Here is a 25,094-nt window from a genome sequence, read left to right on the forward strand (position 1 = left end):
TTACGACTTCTTTCTGAAGGTTCAGTGATGACTTTTGTCTTTCCAAGTCGTATAATTCTTTAGTTGTCTGCTATACGCAAGGCACTCTGGCATGATCTCATGATGTCTAAGACAAGGTCCTTGCTATCGGGCTTTAAAAAATCATCTTGGAGAGACAGCGCACATGCTTCTGTACCAAAGAAGGAATGGAATATCTAAAGTGTATCAGATGACTTTTATTAATAGGGATCGAGAGGTAGGGGAGGCCACTGTGAGTTGTGGTAGTTCGGGAGTGATTCTGTTTCCGAGATTTCTCAGACGAGAGCTTGAAAGTGTGATGTTGTTAAGAGATAATGTTCAGTTTTTCCACATTAAGAACTGCACTTTCCAGCTTCCCTTTCATTCCAGGTGAGCAATAGGAAACTGATCTGGCAAATGAGACATAAGTAGGAGTCTGCCAAATATTCATGATTCATAGGCATTGCATATTCTTTCTTGTTTCTTTCCCTTTTCTTCCTTTATTTTGCCTGTAACATAAAAGTGACTGGATGGAGCCTTAGCAGAAGTTTTTCCACATTAGGAAAAGGCATTTAAAGATCCCTTAAAAAATTTTGGCCCTAACCTTTTGTTTAGCCCCTGAATCAATGTTGACTTATCTCAACTTTGTCACTGTTTATCAGGTGTTGTCTTCCTTACAGCTGAAAACAGCTTTTAACTGATTCAAACATATCTAACCTTTTTGCTGTATTGTCAAGTGGGTAATTCTCAAGAATTGATTCATATTTCATTTACTTTCTTTGCTATCTCCTGACTAGGTGCCACTTCACTCCCTGCAGTAGCCGATCTCTGAAGCTGGGGGCAGGATTGAGTCATAAACAAACATGAATGGATGACATTTTTACCCTCATCCTGTGTTTTTCATTTTATTTCCCAAGAAACTCAAAGATATTGACCTTCAGCTCTTATTTCTCTTTAATTCCACCATAATACAGATGATATCCCTTGTGAAAATCCTCCTGCTATCCCCAGCTGTGGAAGCTCAGTTTGTGTTAATCACTTTTTCAGTTCTTCATCCACCTACAACAGTTTTCCTCACCATTGTATTGTTTTGTTTTTTAAAACCTAGAGACAAGCACACATTTAGGCGGGTAAGAAGGGGAATATATTCCTATTATTAGATAAAGGCTCATGTGAGAAGGTAAGTTGAAAAAAGTCTGTAAGTTGTGGTCTGTCTTCTAGCTTCAGAGTCCCTGAAAATTTTTAAGGGCCTCTTTGCGAGGAGGAGGCAAGGTCCCCAGTGAATTCTGTGAACAGGGAGTTGACGAGAGCTAGGCAGTTGGCCAGGCTAGAGTGTGAACCAACTGCTTTATATCTGGCAGATATAAAGATAGATATAAAGTCAGATAGAGCATGCAATTCTTTTTTTGTTTCTTGACCCCCTAAGATCTCCTCTCATGAACTGGTCAACTTTATTTTTCCCCCTCCAACTGTTATTTGGTTGTTGGCCTTCCTGAATTGGTCTACTTTTCTTAACTTTTTTTCTTCTTATCTGCTTTTGGGAAATTCTCTCACATTTATTTTCCAAACCTTCTGTTGGGTTTTTCTATTTCTGTTACCATGTTTTTGTGTTTGTTAGAACCATTTTCTTCCATTAAGAGGGCGTTGCAGTGACCCAGGCAATAGTCAGGACAGAGCGTAATGGTGGAGGTGGTGAAGTAAAGTCATATTCTGGATGGGTTTGGAATATGGAACCAAGAGGATTCATGATGAGTTGGATGTGGAAGGTGAGGGAAAGAAAGGAGTTCAGGACGGCTCATCTGAGCACCTGGCAGATGGAGTGTGCACGAGACAGGGGAGAGTGTGAGCCGAGTGCACCTACCTGCTAGACATGCATGTGCTGATGCTGAGAAGGCAATTGATTCTATAAATTAGGGGTTCAGGAGGGGGTTGGAGGCTGGTGATGAAAGTGTGTCAGTATCCCAAGACCACCATGAGACTGGGTGAGACCACCAAGGCAGTGAGTGTACAGAGAGATGAGAGGAGGTGCCAGGGTTGAGCCCTAGAACACTCCAAAAATAAGAGGCTGGAGAGAGAAGGGTTCGGCAAGGGAGACTAAGGAATGGGGGACATTGCAAGTAGAAGGAAGGGGAAGAGAGAGTGGTGTCCTGGAAGTCAAATGAAGTTCATGTTTCAGAAGGAAAGAATTTATAACTGTGTCAGATGCTGCCAAAGACTGAGAAATGTGCATGTAGATTGCACAAGATCCAAATCACTGGTGATTTAGACTCGGTCATCTGAGCAAAGGCTTCATCGGTGGGATTAGGAAGTGATGCGCAGAGAAGGATGTGCAGACAGCAGTACTGATGATACTTTGTAGGCGGAGGAAGAGTTTTATGCCTTTCTAAATTTTTTTTTCTTGCTTTTTGGTCTCTAACATTCCCTCTAGAGGTTCCCTGTAGATGATTTGATCCTTGGCTGTCTGTTCTTGCTTAAAGTCTCAAAGGTAATGAGGAGCCATGAGTCCTCACATAAGGCTTTTTTGATTTTGAGTTCAGTGTAGCGTTTTCTGTGTCTGTTATGTGTGGGGCTTTTACCGATGACTTTATGTTTTGCTCTTTCCTTGGGTTGATGAAATTCCTTGTAGACTTCCAATTTCTGGCGGTGTTCTGTACCCAAGGTCAAGGAAGAGGGCAGGCTGGAGATGAGGGACTTCTGTGCTCAACACACACACGGTCCCTGTGTTTCCAGCTCAGTGCCTGTCCTACAGCTGTGCTTGCTGGTCTCTGTTTTAATTTCTTAAGAAAGTCAAGCTGACAGCATTGAGGAGGCTGTTCAGGAAATGGGGATGTGGTGGCCTGACTGGCTTCTTGTTTCCAGCACTCCTCTCTTTACCCTCTGCTGGACAGGTCCCTGCTGCCAGACCCTTTGCTGTTAGGGTTAGTTCCCAGGTTTCTCAGTGACCGCTATGCATTTATTAATATCGTCTTAAGGGTGACTAACTTGGTACTGCTAGCTTCCATACCTTGTTGCTGTCATCTCCCCTTCTTTCTTCCAATCCTTCTGGGTTTATCTTTTTCAAAATTCTCTCTTTATTATAGTTTTAATGGAATTTCAGAAGAGAACAAAATTGGATGCACGTATTTCCTCTGATATCCAAAGCAGAGATACTTCCTGTATACGTATCACAGTCCAAATCAAATGAAGCTCTCTGAATGGAAGGTTTTGGTATTAAGATTTAAACCACCTATTGTTACTCATTTGCTTTCAGAGATTCTGTCTCTTTGAGGATCTTTTCCATCTGACAACTCCAATTCTTTTTTTTTTTTTTTAATTTCAGAATATTATGGGGGTAAAAAAGGTTTTGGTTACATAATTTGCTTTTGTACAGTTTGAATCAAAGTTGTAAGTGTGCCCATTGCCCATATAATAATGACGGTTTTACTTCTTTCTTTCCAAACTCCAATTCTTTATGTCTCTCATTCCTATAAGCTCTACCTTGGACTTACATTATAGTGTAACTATTTGTTGATATATCTTCCCACTTCACTATAATGTGAGCTCTTCTGGATGGGGGAGTGTATATATCTCTAGAACCCCAAAATGCTTTATAAGACATTTTCAAAAGAGATAACAAATATTGTCAGATAAATCCATAGTGATTACTTACCCTCCCAAAGGTGAAAATTTTTTTTGTTTTTTCACCGAAATATATAGTGAAATAGAAATTAACTGATTTTAAAGTCTAAATGACAGGTTACTTGCAGTTCCTTAAAGAGAGCTCTTAGAACATTTTGGTTCCCCGTGGCTAGGGTAAGATGACAAACCTGGGACCATTTTATATGAGAGGATGTTTCTGATCCCTGTTACTTAGGATGAGTTCTTGCTCACACAAAGGACTTTGCTTCTCAGCAATTTGCAAAGCTAGCTTCTTGTGGCTTCTGAATCCCAAATGGGGTAAAGATGGTTTTTCTAAGCCGTTATACTCTTTCTAACTCTGTCGGTGACAAGAGGGCATGAACTGTAAATACAGGCTGATTTGTACTCATTTTGTGTTTAAGTTTCTGCTGATTCTGCCTCTCTTTTCATATACCTTAACCAAAACCAGTGTCGATGGTTTCCCTTTGGGTCCTTGTTTAGTCTCCCATGTCACTATCAGTACAACTGACACTGTCATTTTTCTTTTTTGCTAAGAACATTTCCAGCCTAGTTTGTCTATAACCTCTCAATCAAGATACTGAGTTGGGGAAATAGTAATAAAACATTTTCCACACAGGAACGTGAAAGGAGCCATGGTAATACTAACAACCACCATTTGGAGTGTTTGTGTTGTACATGGCACTGCATTTTATTTTTATTATGTAATCTATAAGAACCCCTATAGAGTAGGCATTCTTCTTGTTTGGTCCATTTTGCAGATGAGGAAATTGAGATGCTTTTGCTTATGCAGACGGTAAGTTGTAGAGCCAGCTGGCTACAGAGCCCACCACGACTCACTGCTTTCAATTGCTGTCAGATGATGGTGTGTTATGACATATTAGTATCTTTTGTGTTTTGTATTTTTAAGCTACAGCAGCCACTAGAGTGAAGTCAGTTATTTAAGAAAAGATACTCAGAGTAATCTCAAAGAATGGTCAGTTTGGCCAGTAAAATTGAAATTAGAGTTAAATTTTAGGAATTACTCACCTCAGCCTATTTCAGCCTTTCGACATTCATGGAATATGTCTTCCCAAGCCTCTTACGTGTTGGGTTCTTCCAGATACAGTGAAGGATACAACAATGAATGAAGCTTGACCATGTAATTGTGGAGGGAAGAAGTCTATCCACATTATCTCCTATGTCTCTGTACATCTGTACAGTATATCTCATATCGTCTGTATCTGTCAAAATTAGGAAGTTTGGCTGATTTGATAGGCTGTACCTGTACAGGACACTAGCCTTCCAGTCTAGTGCATTTCTTCTTTCCACTGAATCATGCTGCTTACCCATGTCCTCTGTCAACTTAGAGCCTAATAGGAAAGTACAAACATTCATATTAATACAATTAATACAGCGTAGAGAGCACTGTAATTCCAGCTACTCAGGAAACTGAGGCAGGAGGACTGCTTGAGGCCGGGAGTATGAGAACAGCCTGGCAACATACCAAGACTCCTGTCTCTAAAAAAGAAAAATTAAAAATAAAAGCAAAAAAAGTAAAAACATTCATACTAATACAATTACTACAGGGTAGAGAGCACTAAAGAACCATGGGTTGGGAATTGAGCAAATAAGACATTATTTAAGGAACAAATAGCTGTTGATCAACAACTTGGTGCAGTGGGCAGCCTCTCAGATGGCCCCTAAAGAGCCCCACCTCCTGGTAGTCATGGCCTTGTGGAACCCTGTTCCTTGTGTGGGTCTGAACCTCATGGTTCACATGAATAGAATATAACAGAGGTGATGGGATGACACTTCCGAGATTAGGTTTCAAAGAGAGGGAGGCTCTGTCTTGCATGCCCTTTCTTTCTCTCTGAGGGAAGCCAGCTATCTCCTTGTAAGTTTCCCTAAGGAGAATCCTGTCTGGCAAGAAACTGACTCAGGCTTCCAGCCAACAGGCAGTGAGAGGCTGAGACCCTCAGCCTGAGGAACGGAGTCCTGCCAACAACCAGTGAGTGAGGTTGGGAGCGGATCCTCATACAGAGCCTTCAGATGAGACCGTAGCCCTGGCCGACACCGTAACTGCAGTCTTACGACAGACCTTGGGGCAGACAGACCTAGGGAAGCCACTCCTGGATTCCTCACCCACAGAAAATGTGACATAATACATGTGTGCTGTTCAAACCCTCAAGCTTCAGCATAACTTGCTTGGCAGACATGAATAACTAACACACTTGGTAATGAACACCCTGAGGTTTTCCGCTTTCACGGGTCTCTACCTCCAGTTCAGCATACCACGCAGAAAGGATTAAGGGAGGAGACTGCAGTGGGTGGGGTGGGTGTTCAGGACTCATGGAGGGAAGGGGCTATCAAGTGCAGCCCTGAGGCTGCTCCAGTCTCATCCCCCTCAACAGGTCCCTGATTTAAAATCATATCAAGATTAGGGTAAGGCAGGCGCTAACACTGTTCCATGGCTTAAGATGTTGTATTCAACAAGAGTAATCATATTATATTGAATTATACATGTAAAGTGAACTGTTTCATTTGGCTTACTCAAAACATGTGAAAGAATAACAACTTTGGGCAGTAATGTTTTGTGAGGTGTTTTGTTTTAAATGAGTTTCTTTTCAGGCAAGCTCTTAAAATACGGTCCTTTATCTTGTGTGTAATGCTTTGAAAGCACAGAGACAGGATTCTTTGTGTCATGTAGACATTCATACAGGTCTGTTAGTTTACTCTCTAGCCTGTGGGCGATTTAGCATTTGTGGGAAGTTAGAATAAGAAGGATGTCCCTCAGTACTGGCGCTGAAGAAGGCAGCTATCAGGCAGAACACGTTAATAGCAAAGACCAAGTGCCCAGGGTTACTCATCTGCTTGTGTACAATGTCATGTGTCCAGTGTGGGGCTATTTCTTATATGGGGTCTGTAATTCTTGCTTGCTTTTAATTACTTTGCATGTAATTTTTTTATGTAATTCAGTATCTTTTTAAATTTTTAATTATCATGGGTACATAATAGTTGTATATCTTTATAGGGTGCATGTGATGTTTTGATACAGGCATGCAATATGAATTAATCAAATCAAGGTAATTGGGATATCTATCACCTCAGGCATTTAACATTTCTTTGTGTTATGACTATTCCAATTCTACCCTTTTTATTATTTAGAAGTATGCCCTCACTTATTGTTGACTGTAGTCACTTGGTTGTAACTATCAAATATTGTTCCTTATATCTAACTAATTCTATTTTTGTACCTATTACCCATCCCCACTTTATCTTCCCCACCCCACTATCCCAGCCTCTGGTAACCATCATTCTACTCTCTCTCTCTCCAGGAGATCAGTTGTTTTCAATATTTAGCTCCCACATATGAGTGAGATAATGCAAGATTTGTCTTTCTGTACTTGGCTTTTTTCACTGAACGTAACGTTCTCCAGTGCCATCCATGTTGTTCCAAATGGCGGGACTTCCTTCTTTGCTGTGGCTATATAATATTCCATTGTGTATGTGTACCACAGTTTCTTTCTCCGTTCATCTGTGGGTGGACACTTAGGTGGATTCCAAATCATGGCTATTGTGAATATTGCTGCAGTAAACATGGGAGTGCAGATATCTTTTCGATATACAGATTTCCCCTCCTTTGGATGTATACCCAGTGGTTAGATTACTGGGTCACAGGGTAGTTCTATTTTCAGTCTTCTGAGCAGCCTCCATACTGTTCTCCATAGTGGTTGTACTGATTTACATTTCCACCAACACTGTGAAGGGTTCCCCTTTCTCCACGTCCTCACCAGCATTCATTATTGTCTGTCTTTTTGATGAAAGCCATTTTCACTGGGGTGAGATGATATTTCATTGCAGTTTTGATTTGCATTTCTCTGATGACTAATGATGTTGAGCATTTTTTTCATACATCTGTTGGCCATTTGTATGTCTTCTTTTGAGAAATGTCTATTCAGATCCTTTGCTCATTTTTAATCAGATTATTTGATTTTTTCCTATCAAGTTGTTGAATCTCCTTATAATTCTAGTTATTGGTCCCTTATCTGATGGGTAGTTTGTAGATAGTTTATCCTATTCTGTGGGTTGTCTCTCTTCCCTTTGTTGATTGTTTCCTTTGCTGTGCAGAAGCAATTTAGCCTGATGTTATCCCATTTGTTCAATTTTGCGTGGGTGCCTGTGCTTTTGGGGTATTACTCAAGAAGTCCTTGCCCATACCGATGTCCTGGAGCATTTCCCCAAAGTTTTCTTTTAGTAGTTTCTTGTGTCAGATTTAGGTCTTTTATCAGTTTTGATATGGTGAGAGATAAGGGTCTAGTTTCATTCTTCTGTGTATGGATATCCAGTTTTCCCAGCACCATTTATTGAAGAGACTGTCGTTTCCTCACTGTTTTTCTTTGGTATCATTGTTGAAGGTACGTTGACTGTAGATGTGTGGATTTATTTCTGGGTTTTCTGTTCTTTTCCATTGGTCTATGTGTTTGTTTTTATGCCAATGCCATGCTGTTTTCTGTTACTACAGTTCTGTAGTATAATTGGAAGTCAGGTAGTGTGATTCCTCCAGTTATGTTCTTTTTGCTCAGGATGGCTTTTGGGTTTCTGGGTCTTTTGTGGTTCAACATAAATTTTAGGATTAGTTTTTCTGTTTCTCTGAACGTCGTTGTTATTTTGAAGGGGATTGTGTTGAATATGTAGATTGCTTTGGGTAGTATGGATATTTTAACAATGTTGATTCTTCCAATCCATGAGCATGGAACATCTTTCCATTTTTTGTGTCCTCTTCAACTTCTTTCATCAATGTTTTATAGTTTTCATTATAGAGATCCATAATGCAATATCTGTTTTTTCTTTGCTCATTTTTTTTTTAATTTCAGCATATTATGAGGGTACAAATGTTAAGGTTATGTATATTGCCTATACCCTCACTCCTCCTTTGAGTCAAAAGTTCAAGTGTGACCATCCCCCAGACAGTGCACATCTCACTCATTATGTATGTATATACCCATTTCCTCTTCCCCCTCCCACCTGCCCGACACCTGATAAATGTTTTTCCTATATGTCCACTTAGGTGTTGATCCGTTAATACCAATTTGCTGGGGAGTACATGTGGTGCTTGTTTTTCCATTCTTGAGATACTTCACTTAGTAGAATGGGCTCCAGCTCTATCCAGGAAAATACAAGAGGTGCTATATCACCATTGTTTCTTAAAACTAAATAGTACTCCATGGTATACATATACCACATTTTATTAATCCACTCATGTATTGATGGGCACTTGGGTTGTTTCTACAACTTTGCAATTGTGAATTGTGCCACTATAAACATTTGAGTGCAGGTGTCTTTTTTGTAGAGTGTCATTGGATCTTTTGGGTAGATTCCCAGTAGTGCGATTGCTGAATTAAATGGTAGATCTACTTGTATCGCTTTAAGGTATCTCCATATTGCTTTCCACAGAGGTTGAACTAGTTTGCAGTCCCACCAACAGTGTAGGAGTGTTCCTATCTCTCTGCATAATGCAATACCTTAAAATCAAAAGGAAACAGATTCTTTTTCTCTTGAAACATTTTATTTTGAAACATTTTTAATATCTTAGGTTAAATTGACTATTTGAGTTCCAAAATAGGACATTTTGTTCTTCATTTTGTAATATCATGGTTTAATGAAAATGACATTGAATTTTGGCATGCTCAAACCTGTGGAATTAATGAAGAAAAGTGCTATTAGGTCTTAACTTTTGTTTATTGAAAGCATATGCTTAATCCTGAACCTAATTTTAATCTGACACATTCTTAGCCCTGATTCTAATTTCTAACCAATGTGTTTATAGATAACACACATATTAAAATTAATTACATACACTATTTCAAGCCTTCTTGAATTATCTTTCTCCTATATAATTGCTTATTTTCTCCACATGATAAACATATGCTGCAGACAAAAGTTATTTTTATCGTACTTGAGAGAGTCTCAGAGAAGCTTAGTGTCTTGATCAAAGATGCACAGCCAGTTGGCATGAAAGCCTGAAACAGTGTACTCGATTCTTCTACTTCTTAATCTAGTCATGAGCATTTTATAAGATTGTAATGTAAAAATAAAATTGCTGTCCATTTTGGACTGGAGTTATAATTATTAACAACGCATGGTCATTTATAGGTTGTTTAAAGGGATTGGTAAACATCTCCACTCGTTTTAAGCCTAGAAAGTTAGCACACTTGACAAATAAATGAATAATCTTTTAATGTACAAAAAGGACCAGTGTTTCCTCTCAACACCTCCTTTGTTCTTGCATCCTCTCACATAAAAACGAAACAGATGCTGCTTGGTTACATTCAAAGTAACATTTATTTATGTATATTTTTGGAGAAAGTAATTAAAACTGCATTATGGAGCTGCAGGGGGTGGGAATTGTGAAGTGTACCAGACAACGATGGGTGTTCTTGAATGTCTTGCAGCGATCCCCAACCTTTTTTGGCATCAGGGACCGGTTTCATGGAGGATAATTTTTCCACTGGGGGGAGGCGGTGGTACAGGTTGGGGACCGCTGTCTTAAAGCACGGAGCGGGGAATGAGTTTGAGGTATAGTGGCTTCTAATCTGAAGTATGATCAACATTAGTACCTAGTTGAATATTATAGATAAAGTAACCTGAATTAAACATTTATCACTGAATACTCTTTTAAATTTTGGATTTATTCGTGCTCTGAAATCTAATCTTCTGCTTAATTGTTTAAGGGGTAAATAAACAAGACTGAAGACAATGAACAACACCCATTAGCTTCAGGCTACCTGTTTCATTCTGATAGTTCATCATTCAGTTAAAAGTGCCATTCCTCAATAGATGCAGTTGGAATTTTTCACTTTGATACATGAGGGAACTAAAACACAAATAGAAAAAATAAATACTTGTTTAACTTTGAGTTTGAAAATAAGGCTTGCTAGTGTCGTAAGTATCTTCTAAGAGTTGAACATTTTGAAAAGTTGGCATGGGGAAATGACATTAACCAACCACATGTCAGACCTTTTTACTTGTTACTGTCTTTGAGCTCCACAAAAACTCAAAACCAAACCTTTGCTAATATTTTCCATTTTTTTCCTCCCTCCTCCCCTATGTGGAACTAAAGCTTATTAAGTAACTTACTTGAAGTAATGCAGCAGCAAATAAAAATTTAAATTTAAACCCAGTTTAGTTCGATTCCATGTTTTGTGTTCTTTCCACATCAATATGGCATACAAGTAGTATTCCCTTTAAAGGAACTATCACCTTGATATACTTTCAATAGTTCGGTGTTTTCCTCCCAAATGAGGCTGAAAGTTTGGACCTGGAACTGAGAGATTTCTGAGGAATATTTTCATTGAATCTTTTGCCACCAAAAAATAAATTAAAAAATTCCTTAGCATGATCATAACTAGACATCTGATTGGTGTAGTCTCTGTGCATAACTGGTTGTCTACAAAATTTCAGGGCTGGACAATTCAGCACAGTCCCACCCAAGTAGCTCTAATCACAAATTATTATTACTCACATAACTGTCAACCCTTCTAGTAAACTAGCATAATTCCTGATGTATAAGAAACACTTTACATCTTTACATTTTGTTGAATTAATGAGGGAATGCATGATCTTATCTTCTTGATTATAGAATCTCATTAATTGAAAACGTACCGCCTGCCTATATATCACCTGATTTTAAGGGAGGGAGCAATGGAAGACAACTACTAAAAATCTGCTAACATATGAATTTTAAACTAAGGTTCTGATTTTTTAACTGTTAACATGTATTTTTTTATTTTTTAAATTGAGGAAATACAGTACCTCAATAACTTGGATCCTTCCCAGATTACATCTTTTGTGTTTATTTCTTGTCTAGGATGCCTATCACTGCGTCCATTCAGTAGCTTTTCTGTAGATGATTTAAAATGAGGTTTAATGGGTTAGGACCTTTGAGAACTTAGTTAGGAGCATATGATATTTATTAAGATATACTTAGGTGTATGACATTACATGAGATAAAAAGATGAGAAACCTCAGGATGTTCACAAGTAAAGTTTTCTGCAGGGAAAATTTGTAGGAAGAGCAGCATGCTTTAAAATAATGGATAGCTGGGCACAACAGCTCACACGTGTAATCCCAACACTTTGGAAATCCGAGGTGGGAGGACTGCTTGAAGCCAGGAGTTCAATACCAGCCTGGGCAGTATAGTGAGACCCCATCTCTGCAAAAAAAAAAAAAAAAAAAAAAAAGAAAAGAAAAGAAAAGAAAAATTGGCTAGCTGTGGTAGCACACACTTGTAGTTATAGCTAATTGGGAGGCTGAGGCAGGAGGATCGCTTGAGCCCAGGAGTTCAAGGTTATAGTGAGCTATAATCATGCCACTTCACTCCAGCCTGGGTGACAAAGTGAGATCTTGTCTTTAAAAAAAAAGGTGGATAAAGTAAAAAGGACAATTGTATGCTCTGAGCTTTGACTTGAATATGAATGATTGATTATATTGTGCTTTTTTGCCTTGTTCTGAGGATGAAATCTTACACTAAATTGACCATTAGCGTTTCCTTTAGTTTTTCAATGAATCTCACCAAAGAAAAATAGAGAATTACTGGATTATTTGCTAGTGTATGAATTCCAAAGTCAAAAACCACTGTAAGAGTTTGTTTAAGAGCTAGACTCTGCAAATCTAAAGGGAGTAATTCCATATACAAATTTACTGTCTTTACCTGGGTTTTATGCCTTTTGCTACATAGTACAAAAGTGAAAATTAGTAGTTAATCCCTTTCAATTAATATTTGAAGTATAGTCAAAGTTAGTTGGACTATGTTGTTACTACTTTAAAGAAGTTTGTGATATGTTTGCTTTATATGCTCCAAGGAGTAAGGAGATTTGTCTGAGAATCTTAAACCCCTAGATTTGTATTGAGAACTAAGTTTTTTGGGGAATTGAGATAGTGGATTATTATTAGGGTGGAAGTATCATATTCTACTTGGTATAATATTTGTTGGTGAATCTGGGCTCTGTTCCCAGCTCCAAATAGAAATGCTAAATTACTTAGGTTAGATTTCTCATCCATCCTATGCTTTCATTTCCCACTTGTCTTTAACTTAATTCTTTCTTGGGATTTAGCCAGAGTCAACTAGAAAATATCTCATGTACTTTAAGCTTTAAGAGAAGAGACATTGTAAAATGCCTCAGTTATCAAAATAAATATATCCAATTTGTATTTACCCACTGGGTGATTTTTTTTTTCCTAGAAATCTTTAACACCACTTATTACTTGCTGCAAATCTGATCAGGGAAAATTCACCTTGTTTCTAGCTAATACGTCTGTAGAACATGAAGAATGATTTTGATTAACCTATGCCTAAGCCAAGATTTAAGGCACACCTACTCCAAAATGCTGTGTAACATTTCCTAGGCAAACAAACGCATAAAGAACATATTCCTGATTTTCGATCATCTATTCTGCTTCTTCCTTGTATAACATGGGTAGTTTGTATTTTAAGGATGGATTTTTAAGGTTTAATCCATGCTCATTTCAATACTAGTATCAGTGAATTATCCTTTGATTATAACACTTTGAGGAATTATAACAGGAAATGCAGATGGGTGCATCCGCTAAGTCAATCAGTTTCATGATTAGAGAAAACCTTTGTCAAATGTTTTAAATAAATTGGCAGGTATGAGCATTTTTTGGTATAAAAGAAGGATATAGCAGTAACAGGAGTAATTTGCTTATTTTTCTAATATTAAGGAGATTTTTCAAATTCATTCAGTTGGGCTGTGAAAGACAGACCCGTGCTTTCTCTCTGACCTCTTCCGGGCCATATTCATGGGATTTGGTATTTGTGGAGGAAATGAAAGCTTTAGCACTTGACACCTGGCCCATTGGACTTCCTGGTGCAGTCTTTGTAGTAGAGCAAGTGGAAACTTTGAAGTTGAATCTCCTACCCTCTCTGACTGTTGGGTCATGAACGCTATTGCCTGAGGTGGCCAAACATCTTTTCACAACTGGCTTGTGGCAATTTATAGTCTTTCTTTTGTCTTTTTTTCACAGCTGTTGTGAACTTGGACAATTCAGTCGTTGACCTGGAGACCCTTCAAGCTCTCTATGAGAACGTGAGTAACAGAAGGAATTTCGTGTGTGAGTGTATGATATATACACAGTACATGTCTGTGTACGTGTGTAGGCGTGTTGCTTTAACATCCTCTAAGGAGATTTGATCGGGGTTCAGTGAATTTATGTAAGTAGGGATTTGTTACCATACTTTTTAGGAACATATCCAACAAATGTGTGCTCTCATGGCTTTAAAGATTTTGAATCAAATCATGTTACATGCGAGGTCACTCATGTTTTCTTTTTTGAAATAATAGTTAATACTTTTGGGGGGCATAATTTGAGCCAAGCATTGCTCTGTGCACTTCATGTGTACTGCATATGCACACATGCACGCTTTTTAAATTTTAAAACATTAAATTGACAAAGATTGAATATATTAAAGGTATACAACCTTATGTTCTGATTTGAAATACACGTACATTGTATAATGATTATCGTCACAATCAAATTAACACATCCGTCACTGCCTGTACTGCACATTGGATCCTCAGAAGTTATTTATCTCATAACTGAGAGTTTTTGCCTTTTGACCAATATCTCTTTATTTCCCCCCGTCTTTCCCCCACCCCCAGGCAACAACTACTTTCTGCTTCTATGAGTTCAAGATTTTTTGATTCTGTGTTTGTCTTTCTGTGTCTGGCTCATTCCACTTAGCGTAATGTTCTCCAGGTTCACCCATTATGTTGCCAATGGCAGGATTTCCTCCTTTTTTGTGGCTGAGTAATATTTCATTGTGTATATATACCATATTTTTTTATCCATTCGTTTGTTGATGGACACTTAGGTTGATTCCATACCTTGGCTATTGTGAATAACGCTGCAGCGAACATGGCAATGCAGACATCTCTTCAACGTACTTATTTCATTTCCTTTAGATACATACCCAGAAGTGGACTTGCTGGGTCACATGGTAGTTTCATTTTTAATTTTTTGAGAAACATCCACACTGTCTTCTATAATGGCTGTACCAGTTTCCTTTCCCACAGATAGCATGCAATGGTTCCCTTTCTCCACATTGCCACCGACACTTACCTTTTGCCTTTTTCATGGTAGCCATCCAAGTGTGTGAAGTTCTATCTCATTGCGGTTTTGATTTGCATTTCTCTCATGAACCATGAGCAGGTGCTATTGTTGTCCCTATCTTACATATGAGGAAACTTAGACAACAGAGAGGTTGAATGACTTTCTCCAGGGTATGGAGCTAGTTGTTGTGGTGTAGCTGGGGTTTAATTCATCCTGTTTGCATTCCTCTACACTACCACAGTTTACTTCACTAAGTGAATGGACATTCAGCTTTTTTGTTCTCTATGTAGCACTTTTTCTTATGAAGGTGGCAGGAAAAGGAGCAAGGTCTCAGAAGAGAATAACCGCAGCATGGCACAGTCAGCACCTTTGGGAAGTGTGATGTGAAATGGGGTTAGCTGGAGCATGGCATTAAATAACATCAATGCATAGAGTAAGAAAGCAATTCCCTTTTCAGTGTTTTTGATTATATGTAAGAGAAAATCTCAGTGTAGTCCTATTTCATCTCTAATGTCTTTGAACTTTTTTTTTTTTAACTTTATTTCTGCTCTTGCCTGTGACCTGCCTGGTATTTAAGCCTCTGTGCTCTTTGGGGTGTGGACTTAGGTGGTGCTTGACTTTTCTGCCTCAAGTCAAAGAATTCTTGGCTCTGGAAGACACATGTGGTGACAGGAGTCCGGCTCTCTTGCCTGACCACTCCCTTAAGGACTGTTTGTTCAGCCTGCTTGTCCACTCTTGAATTTGGTCCTTTCTAAACATATGTATATGTGGTCTGCCCTGTGAGATTGAGACCTTTGTAAGCGAAAATATTTCTCTTGGTGCCTTGTGTGGCATCTATCGATCAAGCACAGTGTTGGTCCCCAGCAAGCACAGGGAGCATAAGTGTTCAGTGAAACTGAATCATGAACAAAGACTGAAAGGGAAGGTTTGGGTGATTTATTATGTAGCTGTCACTATATGATGGGAAAGCTAGAAAAAATAAATCATGTATTTAGTATGTTAGTGTCTCCATGAAATCGGTGTTTAGAACATCACAATTGGGGGTGGTACCAAGAGAGCTTGCATTTCTCTTGAGTCTTTCATACTAACCCTCTCCCAGCCAGGAGGGTCATATGGAAGAAATGAGGAAATACCAGGGGAAAGTAATTTTTTCAGCAGATCACAATGATTTAAAATGTTGGTGTGTATATGTCTATCTTTCACATACTTTACATAAACAATATACATGATGTTTGTGTATGCATATCTTGTGTGTGTGTGTGTGTGTGTGTGTGTATGAATGAATGAATGTATGTCTCATTTAAGCCTGGTGTAGCATTGTGTAGAAATATATCCAGAAAAAAATATAGAACATTGAATACAGCTATATTTATGAAGAAAATTTATTTTATAGTTATTTAGAATATTTTGGGGGGGGGGCATTTTTTAGCCTTTCAAAGTAAACTAATTTCACAAACTAAGTATTTTTGATTCAGGAAAAACTAGATAGCTACCTAGAATTAGTGTCTACTTATTATCATCGTACTCCAGGAAAGCGAAACAGGGACTATGTCTTAGTCTGGGGTGCGATGACAGAATGCCACAGACTAGAGGGGTTATAAACAACAGGAATTTATTTCTCATAGTTTGGAGGCTGGGAGACCCCTGGTAAAGGATCTGGTAGGTTTGGGGTCTGGTGAGGATCATCTTTCAGATTCACAGAGGGTTGTCTTCTTATTGTAACCTCCCATGGTGGAAATGGCAAGTGCATTCTCTAGAGAAGGGCACTAAACCTATTCTTAAGGGCTCTGCTATCATGACCTAATTATGTCTCAGAGGCCCCACCTTAATACTGTTGCCTTGGGTGGGGGGTATTCACAATAATATTAGTTCAGGTAGTGGTAGGCTAGGTTTTTTTGATAGCCATCTGCAGTATTAGAACTTGAAGAATCCATTATGAACAATAGGTAATTATATATACTTTATATACAAATATTCACATGTTAATTCCCAATATCCCTTAAAATACAAATCCTGGAAAGCAGAAATATTTGTTTTATCCACAGCAATATTTCCGGCACCTACAGTTTGGTAGCATTTTTCCCATAGGAATTATTCAAAGAGTATTTGTCGAGTGAATGTTTATGTTAATTAATAAGTGGAATCTACTGATAGCCTTTGTTTCGGAACTTTTCTTTGGCTTCTGTTACATGCTTTATAAGTATTTTTTTCCTTAGACTAATTGATATCTATTGTGAGGTTCCATATTGAATATCTAGGTTTGCTATTTTCTCTTCTTATAATAACTTAAGAGGATATCACATATAAAATAACTAGTGGTTCTTTCCAGTGGAATCTGAAAGCCCACCCATCATTTATGGAGCACCTGCTATATATAAAAAGTGATAAGCATGGTGGTTGAAACATTGAGAAGGGTAAATGAGCATTTAAAGTGTTTAAACACTCATTTTAAGAGGATTTTAAGAGTCATGGATCATTAAAGACAGACTGCTGAGGGCCTATTTGTATATAAGTGTCTTCAGTTTTTTAAGGGATAAATGCTAAGGCAAAATCTGATTTCTTTGAATGATATACAGCAGTAGCAGATAAATGCTACCCTAGCTAGTTGGTGAATATTCTCCCAATGGAGAAATACTCCAAAGTTAAGAGAGAATTGAACTATGTACTTCCTATTAGTGAAAAAATGCAATTGTTCAAATCTCCCTTTTCTAGTTGTGAGGAATTTAAGTTTCTAAAAGAGCTATTATGATCATTTAAAGATAAAGGTCACTGAATTTTAGTAATAGTAAGAATTTAATGTTTATTATGTACTGTTCTAAATGCCTTCCATGTATTAACTCATTTAATCCTTTAAGTGCCTTATATAGGTGATGTTGAGAAGACCACCAGAATGGCTAAATAATTTAGTAGAAAAGAGAGCTTTATTGGTGGTATCAGTTTGCAAACCAGGAAGAGAGAGTTTCTAGTGTGGACGGAAGGTGTTCTCTATTTGTAGAGGAAAGGGGACAGATTGGGTTTTATGCCTCATAGAGTCCATATTACACAATAGTCATACATATTCACCAGGTTTGGGGAAAATGCCATATCTTGAGTGCAGTTCATGTGCAAATGGGTAAACCTATATGTAACACACATCCCATGTTCACTTTGGGGTTTCAGCATTAAAATGAGGTGGAGTTTGGCTCTTTTACATCAAAGGGTCAATATAGGACACAGTGACAGTTTGTATGCAGTTTCTATAACCTGCCTGAAACTGACTTGAAGTTGATGGTTGCTTTTCAGATGGGAATGTTTGTAAGGCCAGTTCTCAGTCCAACCAGAGTTGTAGTGATCTGGGTTATAATTCAAAGTTAGGAGGGGTCTGATAATTTGCTGATAGCTCCTATTGTCAGGGAGTTTAGCAACAATGTGATTTTCCTTGTAGCCACAAGAATTTAGAAATTTGTCATGTTAGCTTGGCCCTGAACCCTTGACCTGTAGGTAACTTTTGTTTCCTTAACCTTGGGATCCATCTTAGCTGATCCATCTTAGCTGATATTTTGGTCTCTCAGATCATATAGATTAACTCCTTAATTGCTTATGGGGAAGAAGTACTATTTTTAATCTTTTTTTTTAGAAAAGAGGAAACCGAGGCACAGAAATTCATAAAACTCAGAGCTGGGGTTGACACCTGGACATCTCTTCTAAAGACTATGTGCGTAAGCACAAAATTTCCTAACTCACTGAGGATACCTGAACAGAGATGCCCCAGGAGGAGCTGAGACTGCACTGTATAGTAGAAAAGAACATGGGATAATATAGTCAGAACTCTCTTTAGTCTTGAGCACTATAGTTGAATAGATGTGTAACTTCAATAAGTTATTCTCTTCAGCTTCAATTTCCTCATTTCCAAATAGGGAGCCAGGTTTATAATACTTCCTAATACTAATATCAGAATTTTGTTACTATCAAATAGATTTAAAAAGAGTTTTCTAGGTCATTTATTACATTGTGACCTTTTTTTAAATAAAAATAATTGCGAACATAGAACTTAAAGTAGTTGTGATTGTCAACCTGTGAATAATCATCTCTAAAACTGGTAGGATTGAAAGTAACAAAGGTTAGGTACCAAGTAAATTAGAGTAATACTGGACCTTTTCCTCAAGGGTCTGAAGATTTTGCCAAATGAGGAAGATTAAATACCAGTATGTTTACAGGCAACATGAATTGTTAGGGAAAAGTAGGTTTTTTGGTTGTTTGTTTTTTGAAGTTTGTCAAATGCAAAATAATACTACTTTATTCCCAGCCATCATTTTAAAATTTGTATTTTACCTTTTGAAATAATCTGAAAGATACAATAAAGTTGCAGGTGTAATACAAAGAACATTTTTAAAAAGTCATTTGCATATAAGTTGCCCTATCATCCCTGAATACATTAGTGTGTATTTCTTACCAATATGCAATACTTAACCATGTTGCGGTCATCAACATTAGGAAATTCACAGGGCATGGTGGCTCACACCTGTAATCCTGGCACTCTGGGAGTCTGAGGTGGGAGGATCACTTGAGGCCAGGAGTTTGAGATCAGCCCGAGCAAGAGTGAGACCCTGTCTCTACAAAAAATAGAAAAATTAGCCAGGTGTGGTGGTGTGTACCTGTAGTCCCAGCTACTCAGGAGCCTGAGGCAGGAGGATTGCTTGAGGCCAAGAATTTGAGGTTGCAGTGAGCTAGGGCTCTCCTATCTCAGGTGATCTCTGGGAACCTTGGTATTTCTTGTTCACAAAGAGAATTTGCCTTGTTTTTTTACCAGTTAAAAGAGGCTAAGACTTGAAGTGGCTGAAGAGCTCAGATCTTTATTTCTTCATACATCTTTGAGTTACTATTATTTACTGTTCTTTTATTTCATTCCGCAGGACTCCCTTGAGCATTTCTTGCATGGCAGTTCTGGTGGTGATGAATTCCCACAGCTTTTGTTTACCTGGGAATATCTTATTTTTCCCTTGCTTTTAAAGGACAGTGTTACTGGTTAAAGATTCTTGGTTGACAGCTTATTTTCTGTTAGCACGTCTAATATCTCAACTCAGCGCCTCTGGCCTCCCAAGTTTCTGATGAGAAATCTGCTGATAGTCTTATTGAGGTTCTCTTGCATGTGACAAATTGCTTCTCTCTCTTGCTACTGTCAAGATTCTCTGTAACTTTGTCTTTCAAAAGTTTGATTATGTCTTGGTGTGGGTTTCTTAGGATTCATCTTATTTGGAGTTCATTGTGCTTCTTGGATCTTTATGTTCACATCTTTCATCAAATTTGGAAAGTTTTCAGCCATTGTTTTTTCAAATGTTCTCTCTATCCCTTTCTATCTTCTCATTGTATGACTTTCACACTAGGTATTTGGTCTGATTGATGGTATCCCACAGGTTCCTTAGACTCTCTATACTTTTCTTCAATCTTTTTTCTTTCTGTTCTCTAGACTTGATACTTTCTGTTGTTCTATCTTCAAGTTCATGGATTCATTCTCTTGCCTGCTCAAATCTGCCTTTGAATCCCTCTAGTGAATTTTTAATTTCAGTTACTATGCTTTTCATCTCCAGAATTTCTTTTTGTTTCTTTTTAGGTTTTCTATCTCTTTATTGATATTGCCATTTTGTCTATAGATCATTTTCATGGCTTTCTCCATATCTTTCTTTAGTTTTTTGGGCAAACTTAAGACAATTTTTAAAAAGTCTTTGTCTTTACCTTGCCCTCAGGTCTTTTTCAGGGACAGCCTCTATTACTTGATCGTTTTTACTTTGAATGGTCCATATTTTTCTCTTTCTTTGTATGTCTTGTAATTTCTTTTTTTAAAACTGAATATTCAAATCTGATATGATAACTCTGGAAATCAAATTCTTCTTCTCCTCCAGGGTTTGCTGTTTTTTATTGTTTATATTTATTGCTTTTGGCTTTTTTGATGGTTGTAGGTAGGTTGTCTTTGTGCCAAGGATCAGCCTGTGGTGTATACTTGGGATCTTCTCAAATCTTTTCTGAAAAAAAACAAGAGAGTTGTGACCCTTTAAATTCCCTGGCAGTCACTTCAGCCAGTTAGGGAGGGACATGCGACAGTTGGGGGAGGTGCAACAACAATGGCCTCCTGCCTCTTTATTTGCACCTGCGTGATAAGGAGAGGTAATCTGGTATCGGATATTTGGAGGGGTACGGTCCTTTTTCCCACCTTGGCTCCTGCAGGCTGTGTGTAGGTTCTGGGAACATGTGCACAGCTGCCAGCCACAGGGCTGGGGTGGGGAATGGGTGGCTACTAATGTGCTGAGAACTGAAACTGACCAAAGGTTAAGGTCCAAGCCTTCCCTGGAAGTTGCAAGCATTCAGTCGACCCCAGACAGATTCTGCTAGTACAATTTTTGCCTAAGTGGGGAAACAGATTTCTAGTACTTCCTACTCTTTTATCTTCCCCAAATCCTCTCTTGAGGTTCCTAATATTTTCATTTATTCTTTATTTATTTTCATTTACATCATGGAGCATAGTTATCATAGCTGTTTTAAAGCCCTTGTGTGATAATTTGAACATCTGGGTCCTCTTGGGGTTGGCATCTGCATATTGTATTTTCCTTTGAGACTTGATCACATTTTCCTGTTTTTTTGGTACATTGGATAATTTTGTATGGTATCTTGGGCAACACAGTATGCTGTTTATGTATCTGTATTCAATAATTTATTTTCTGTATAAAAGTTATCATTTCAATGACTTCATTATTCTCTATGATACCAGATATACAATCTGGGTTTTGTTGAAAAAAGAAATGTGTTCATTTTTTAAAGTGTATTTTCCCCAATATTGTGTTTTCCGAATTGGATTCAATGAAGCACTCTTGTTTTTGTAGTCTATGGTAAAATGTGTGTTGCATAATCAAATAAGTTGGGGAAACTATTAGCTTAAAATTAAAAATAAAACTGCCCAAAGCCATAGTATATGCCTAATTAAATGGTAGTCTTCAAGTGGTTGGAATTTTAAACTAAATTATTCCTTCAATTAAATTATGAATCTAGTGAGTTACAGTAGTATTATATAGTTTGCAAAATGCTACTATAGTACAGTAGAAATAAATCCAGATTTGCACAAACATATTTAGTATATAATGTCAAGGAATGTGTCTATTATATAGTTATAATTTAACATAGTTACTGTTTTACTTATTACCAAATAATTGAATATATATGATTTTTATGTATTATTTCACTTATACTTCTTACCATAAGAATTACTACATAAAATTGTCTTCTTAGTAGTATAGGATAATTTTTGTAATAGGATATGACCCATCATCATAAGAGGTCAGTATAATTGTTCTAAAGTCTTTAATAGGATTTTCTAGGATACACGTTTATAGTTTTTAAAATATTCTGTGTTATAGAGAAAATTAATGTGAGGGAAATAGAGATTGGCCATCATGGTGGGTATAATTTTAAATATTGTTGTTACTTGAAAGATGACATTTGGGCTAGGAATTGCAGGATATGAAGAAGAGAAGCCATATGGAAATCTAGGAGACAGTATCCTGTCTGAAGTGTGATCACGGACACTTTTGATGTAAAGGAATGTCAGGAAGGCCCAAATAATGTCAGGGAGGGAGATTTAGTAGGAGGAAATTAGAGATTTATTGGGGGGGGAGGGACCAGCTCCTCCAGGGCCTTGTAGGTCTTTAAAAGATTTTGACTTTTACTCTGAGTAAAATGGGAAGTTGATACAGGATTTTGGCTAAAGGATTCATGTTTTAGAAGGAAAGCTCTGACTACCAGAGAATAGACTATGGGAAGGCAAGGTAGAATGTCAGAGACCTTTAAGGGTAAGAAGAGATAATAGTGGCAGGGACCTCAGCAGAAGCAGTGGAGCTGGTGAGAAGTGGCTGGATTCTGGAACTATTTTGAAGAATAAACCAGTAGAATTTGCTAATAGGTTGGTCACAAACTATGAGAGAAAGAGCAATCAAGAGTGGTCTCAAGATTTTTGGCCCAAGCAAAGGAAAGGGTTGCCATTAACTGGTATGCCATTGAATAGAAGTGGTTTGGTGAAGGATGGGGAAATAAGAATTCTGGTTTGGTCATGTTAGGTCTGAGTTGTCTCTTCATTCATACAAATGGATATGCAGGCATAGGGGTCTGGTAATCTCAAGGCAGAAAGTGAATGGTGAGGCTCTGAATGTTAAATGGTCTATCACTCTGGGCTCAATCAGGGAACCGTCATCATTAAGTAATGTAAACAGGGAAGTTTATTATAATGAATGATGAACCTATGATGGAAGAGTATGAGAGTGTGACAATAACTATAATGGCACCCTAGGGCTGAGTGAGCATACCCAAGGAAGGATAAATGTGGACGGGGGTGGGGGGGCCCATCTCTAAAGTTGGGGTTCACCAGGGAAGGTGTGGTTAGAGTCTACTGTTTGCCTGGGCCATAGCTGGTCGATAGTCTCCGGGAGAGCAGGAAACAAACTTCTGAGGGCGGGTGAGCTACAGCCGGTGGGCAGGCATGCAGGTGTCAGGATGCTATCGTGGACCCGAAGCCCAGAGTGTACAGTGTCCTTGTTGGGAGGGCCCAGGAAACAACCCTCAGGGCATAGATGATCCATGGCTGGTGCAAGGGCCCAGTGCATTGTTTGAATTGGGAGAGAATTAGTCAATGGAGCCTAGGCTGGGATTGTGAGGTTGCCAGAGGGCTCTGCACTCTGGGTGCGCTGCTGGGGCTGAGGCAGAGCATCCCCCAGATGTCCTCACACACCTGCACGGCTGACCAGCTGTGCAGCAGGTAGGAGCAAAGGGAAACAACTGCATACCAGAGCCAGGAAGAGCAGCCCCCTTCCTCCTGCATGGTCCCTCCAGAGCCCCCTACTGGCGAAGCTTGACATTGCGTTCTCTGTAAAGGAGGAAATGCTAAGAGCCTAGTCCATTATCTCACATTCGGTTCTGCAAGGTACATTGGGAGGTAAGAGGCAGTAACCGGCACTGGTAGGGAAGGTTGAGGTTTCGAGAAGGCGTGGTCTTATCTGGCGTGTAAGTAAATGTACTTTTTGACTTCATGTGGCATGAGTCTTAGCTCACGTCAAAGTGTCTATAGAAACAAAGAGTGATGTATGTGCACACATGCTTGACTTGGCTTGAGTTCTCCTTGGAAACCTTTCAAACCCTATTAGGTTGGTATTACTGTAATTATTAATTTCAGATCTGAAACAAGGTTTGAAAGATATCTAAATAATCTTAATTTTTACTTTATAATTTAATAATAGTAGTATTTGAAAGGACATGTAAATTTTATCTAGGGAAAAAAAAACTAATGTTTAAACTCAGTTCTTTTTGTTATTAAATATATGAGGAATAATCATACTTAGCGTTCCACTATTTAACCTTGAGGACAAAAAAATATTGCTAACCTGAATCCTTTCCCATAAATACAGCACACTTTCTTTTTGCCAGATGCTTAAATGTCATTGGGCTGTTTTAAAGTAGTTCTATTTGATCTCTGGGAAACAGATGGAAGTATTTGTTATACAAACCTTATTTAGAATGTAATCTTTTTTTTTCTCCTCTGATTGCATGTGTTTGGCAGTGAGCTTTCTCTTCTAGATGTGAATGAATTTTGGGCAGTCTCCAAATCTAAACACACCCTAATTTCAAAAACCACAGTCCTGAGGGCCCAATTCCTGTTTACTAAGGAATTAAAACCTAGTGAAACCACATAGTTACTAAATACAGTACATCCTAGTAAGTTTTTAAAAACAAAAATCTTTATAGTTTATTTAGGGTTATTGGCTATCATTAAGTTCAGAGAGTGAAGTCTTTTCATAAGCAGTGTATAATATTTACAGTTGGTTACATATATCAATTGCTTCCGATTTTTGAAATACACTCCTTATATGGAATAGTGAGTTTGTGGGGTGGGTAGGAAATGGTAGATTGTGGTATTGAAAATCAGAGAGTAGTTGAGGTAGGCTCCTTATTTATGTTGAACAACTAACATCAAGTCAAATATGTATGTGGTAAAATGTCCATGTATAACTATCAGTTCAGTTGGTTTTTTTTTGATGAAAATGGTTCAATTTTGTTTTCTTTCATACTCAAGAAGCAAACAAATATATAAAATCTTAAATATTCAAACCAAACCAAACCCTAGAAGTGAATCCTATTAGAAGTTCAACCGAAGAGGGAAGAAAATGAAAAAAGATAGGAAAGGGGAAAAAATTCCATACCCCTTTGTAATTAAATAGCTCTAATCCAATTAGAAGGAAGAAAAAAAAAAAAAGCAGATAGGGTAGAAAGAATTAGAGGTCTAAATTTACACTTCTCAGGATTGAATTTCACAGGCGTGCTTTATACTTCTAGTA

The 25,094-nt window shown here is 38.1% G+C and overlaps 1 protein-coding gene across 2 annotated transcripts in view; it reads left to right on the forward strand.

The window, feature by feature from the left end:
• The window catches only part of FMN2 (formin 2), a 307,908-nt gene that overhangs the window by 155,475 nt on the left and 127,339 nt on the right, over positions 1 to 25,094 (forward strand). For both annotated transcript variants that reach the window (XM_012738321.3, XM_075995507.1), the window contains exon 8: positions 13,660 to 13,721. In XM_012738321.3, the coding sequence (XP_012593775.2) occupies positions 13,660 to 13,721 (62 nt within the window). The remainder of the gene's footprint in view (positions 1 to 13,659; positions 13,722 to 25,094) is intronic.

The sequence above is a fragment of the Microcebus murinus genome, chromosome 19 (assembly GCF_040939455.1).
Source record: "Microcebus murinus isolate Inina chromosome 19, M.murinus_Inina_mat1.0, whole genome shotgun sequence".
NCBI classification, from domain to species: Eukaryota; Metazoa; Chordata; class Mammalia; order Primates; family Cheirogaleidae; genus Microcebus; species Microcebus murinus.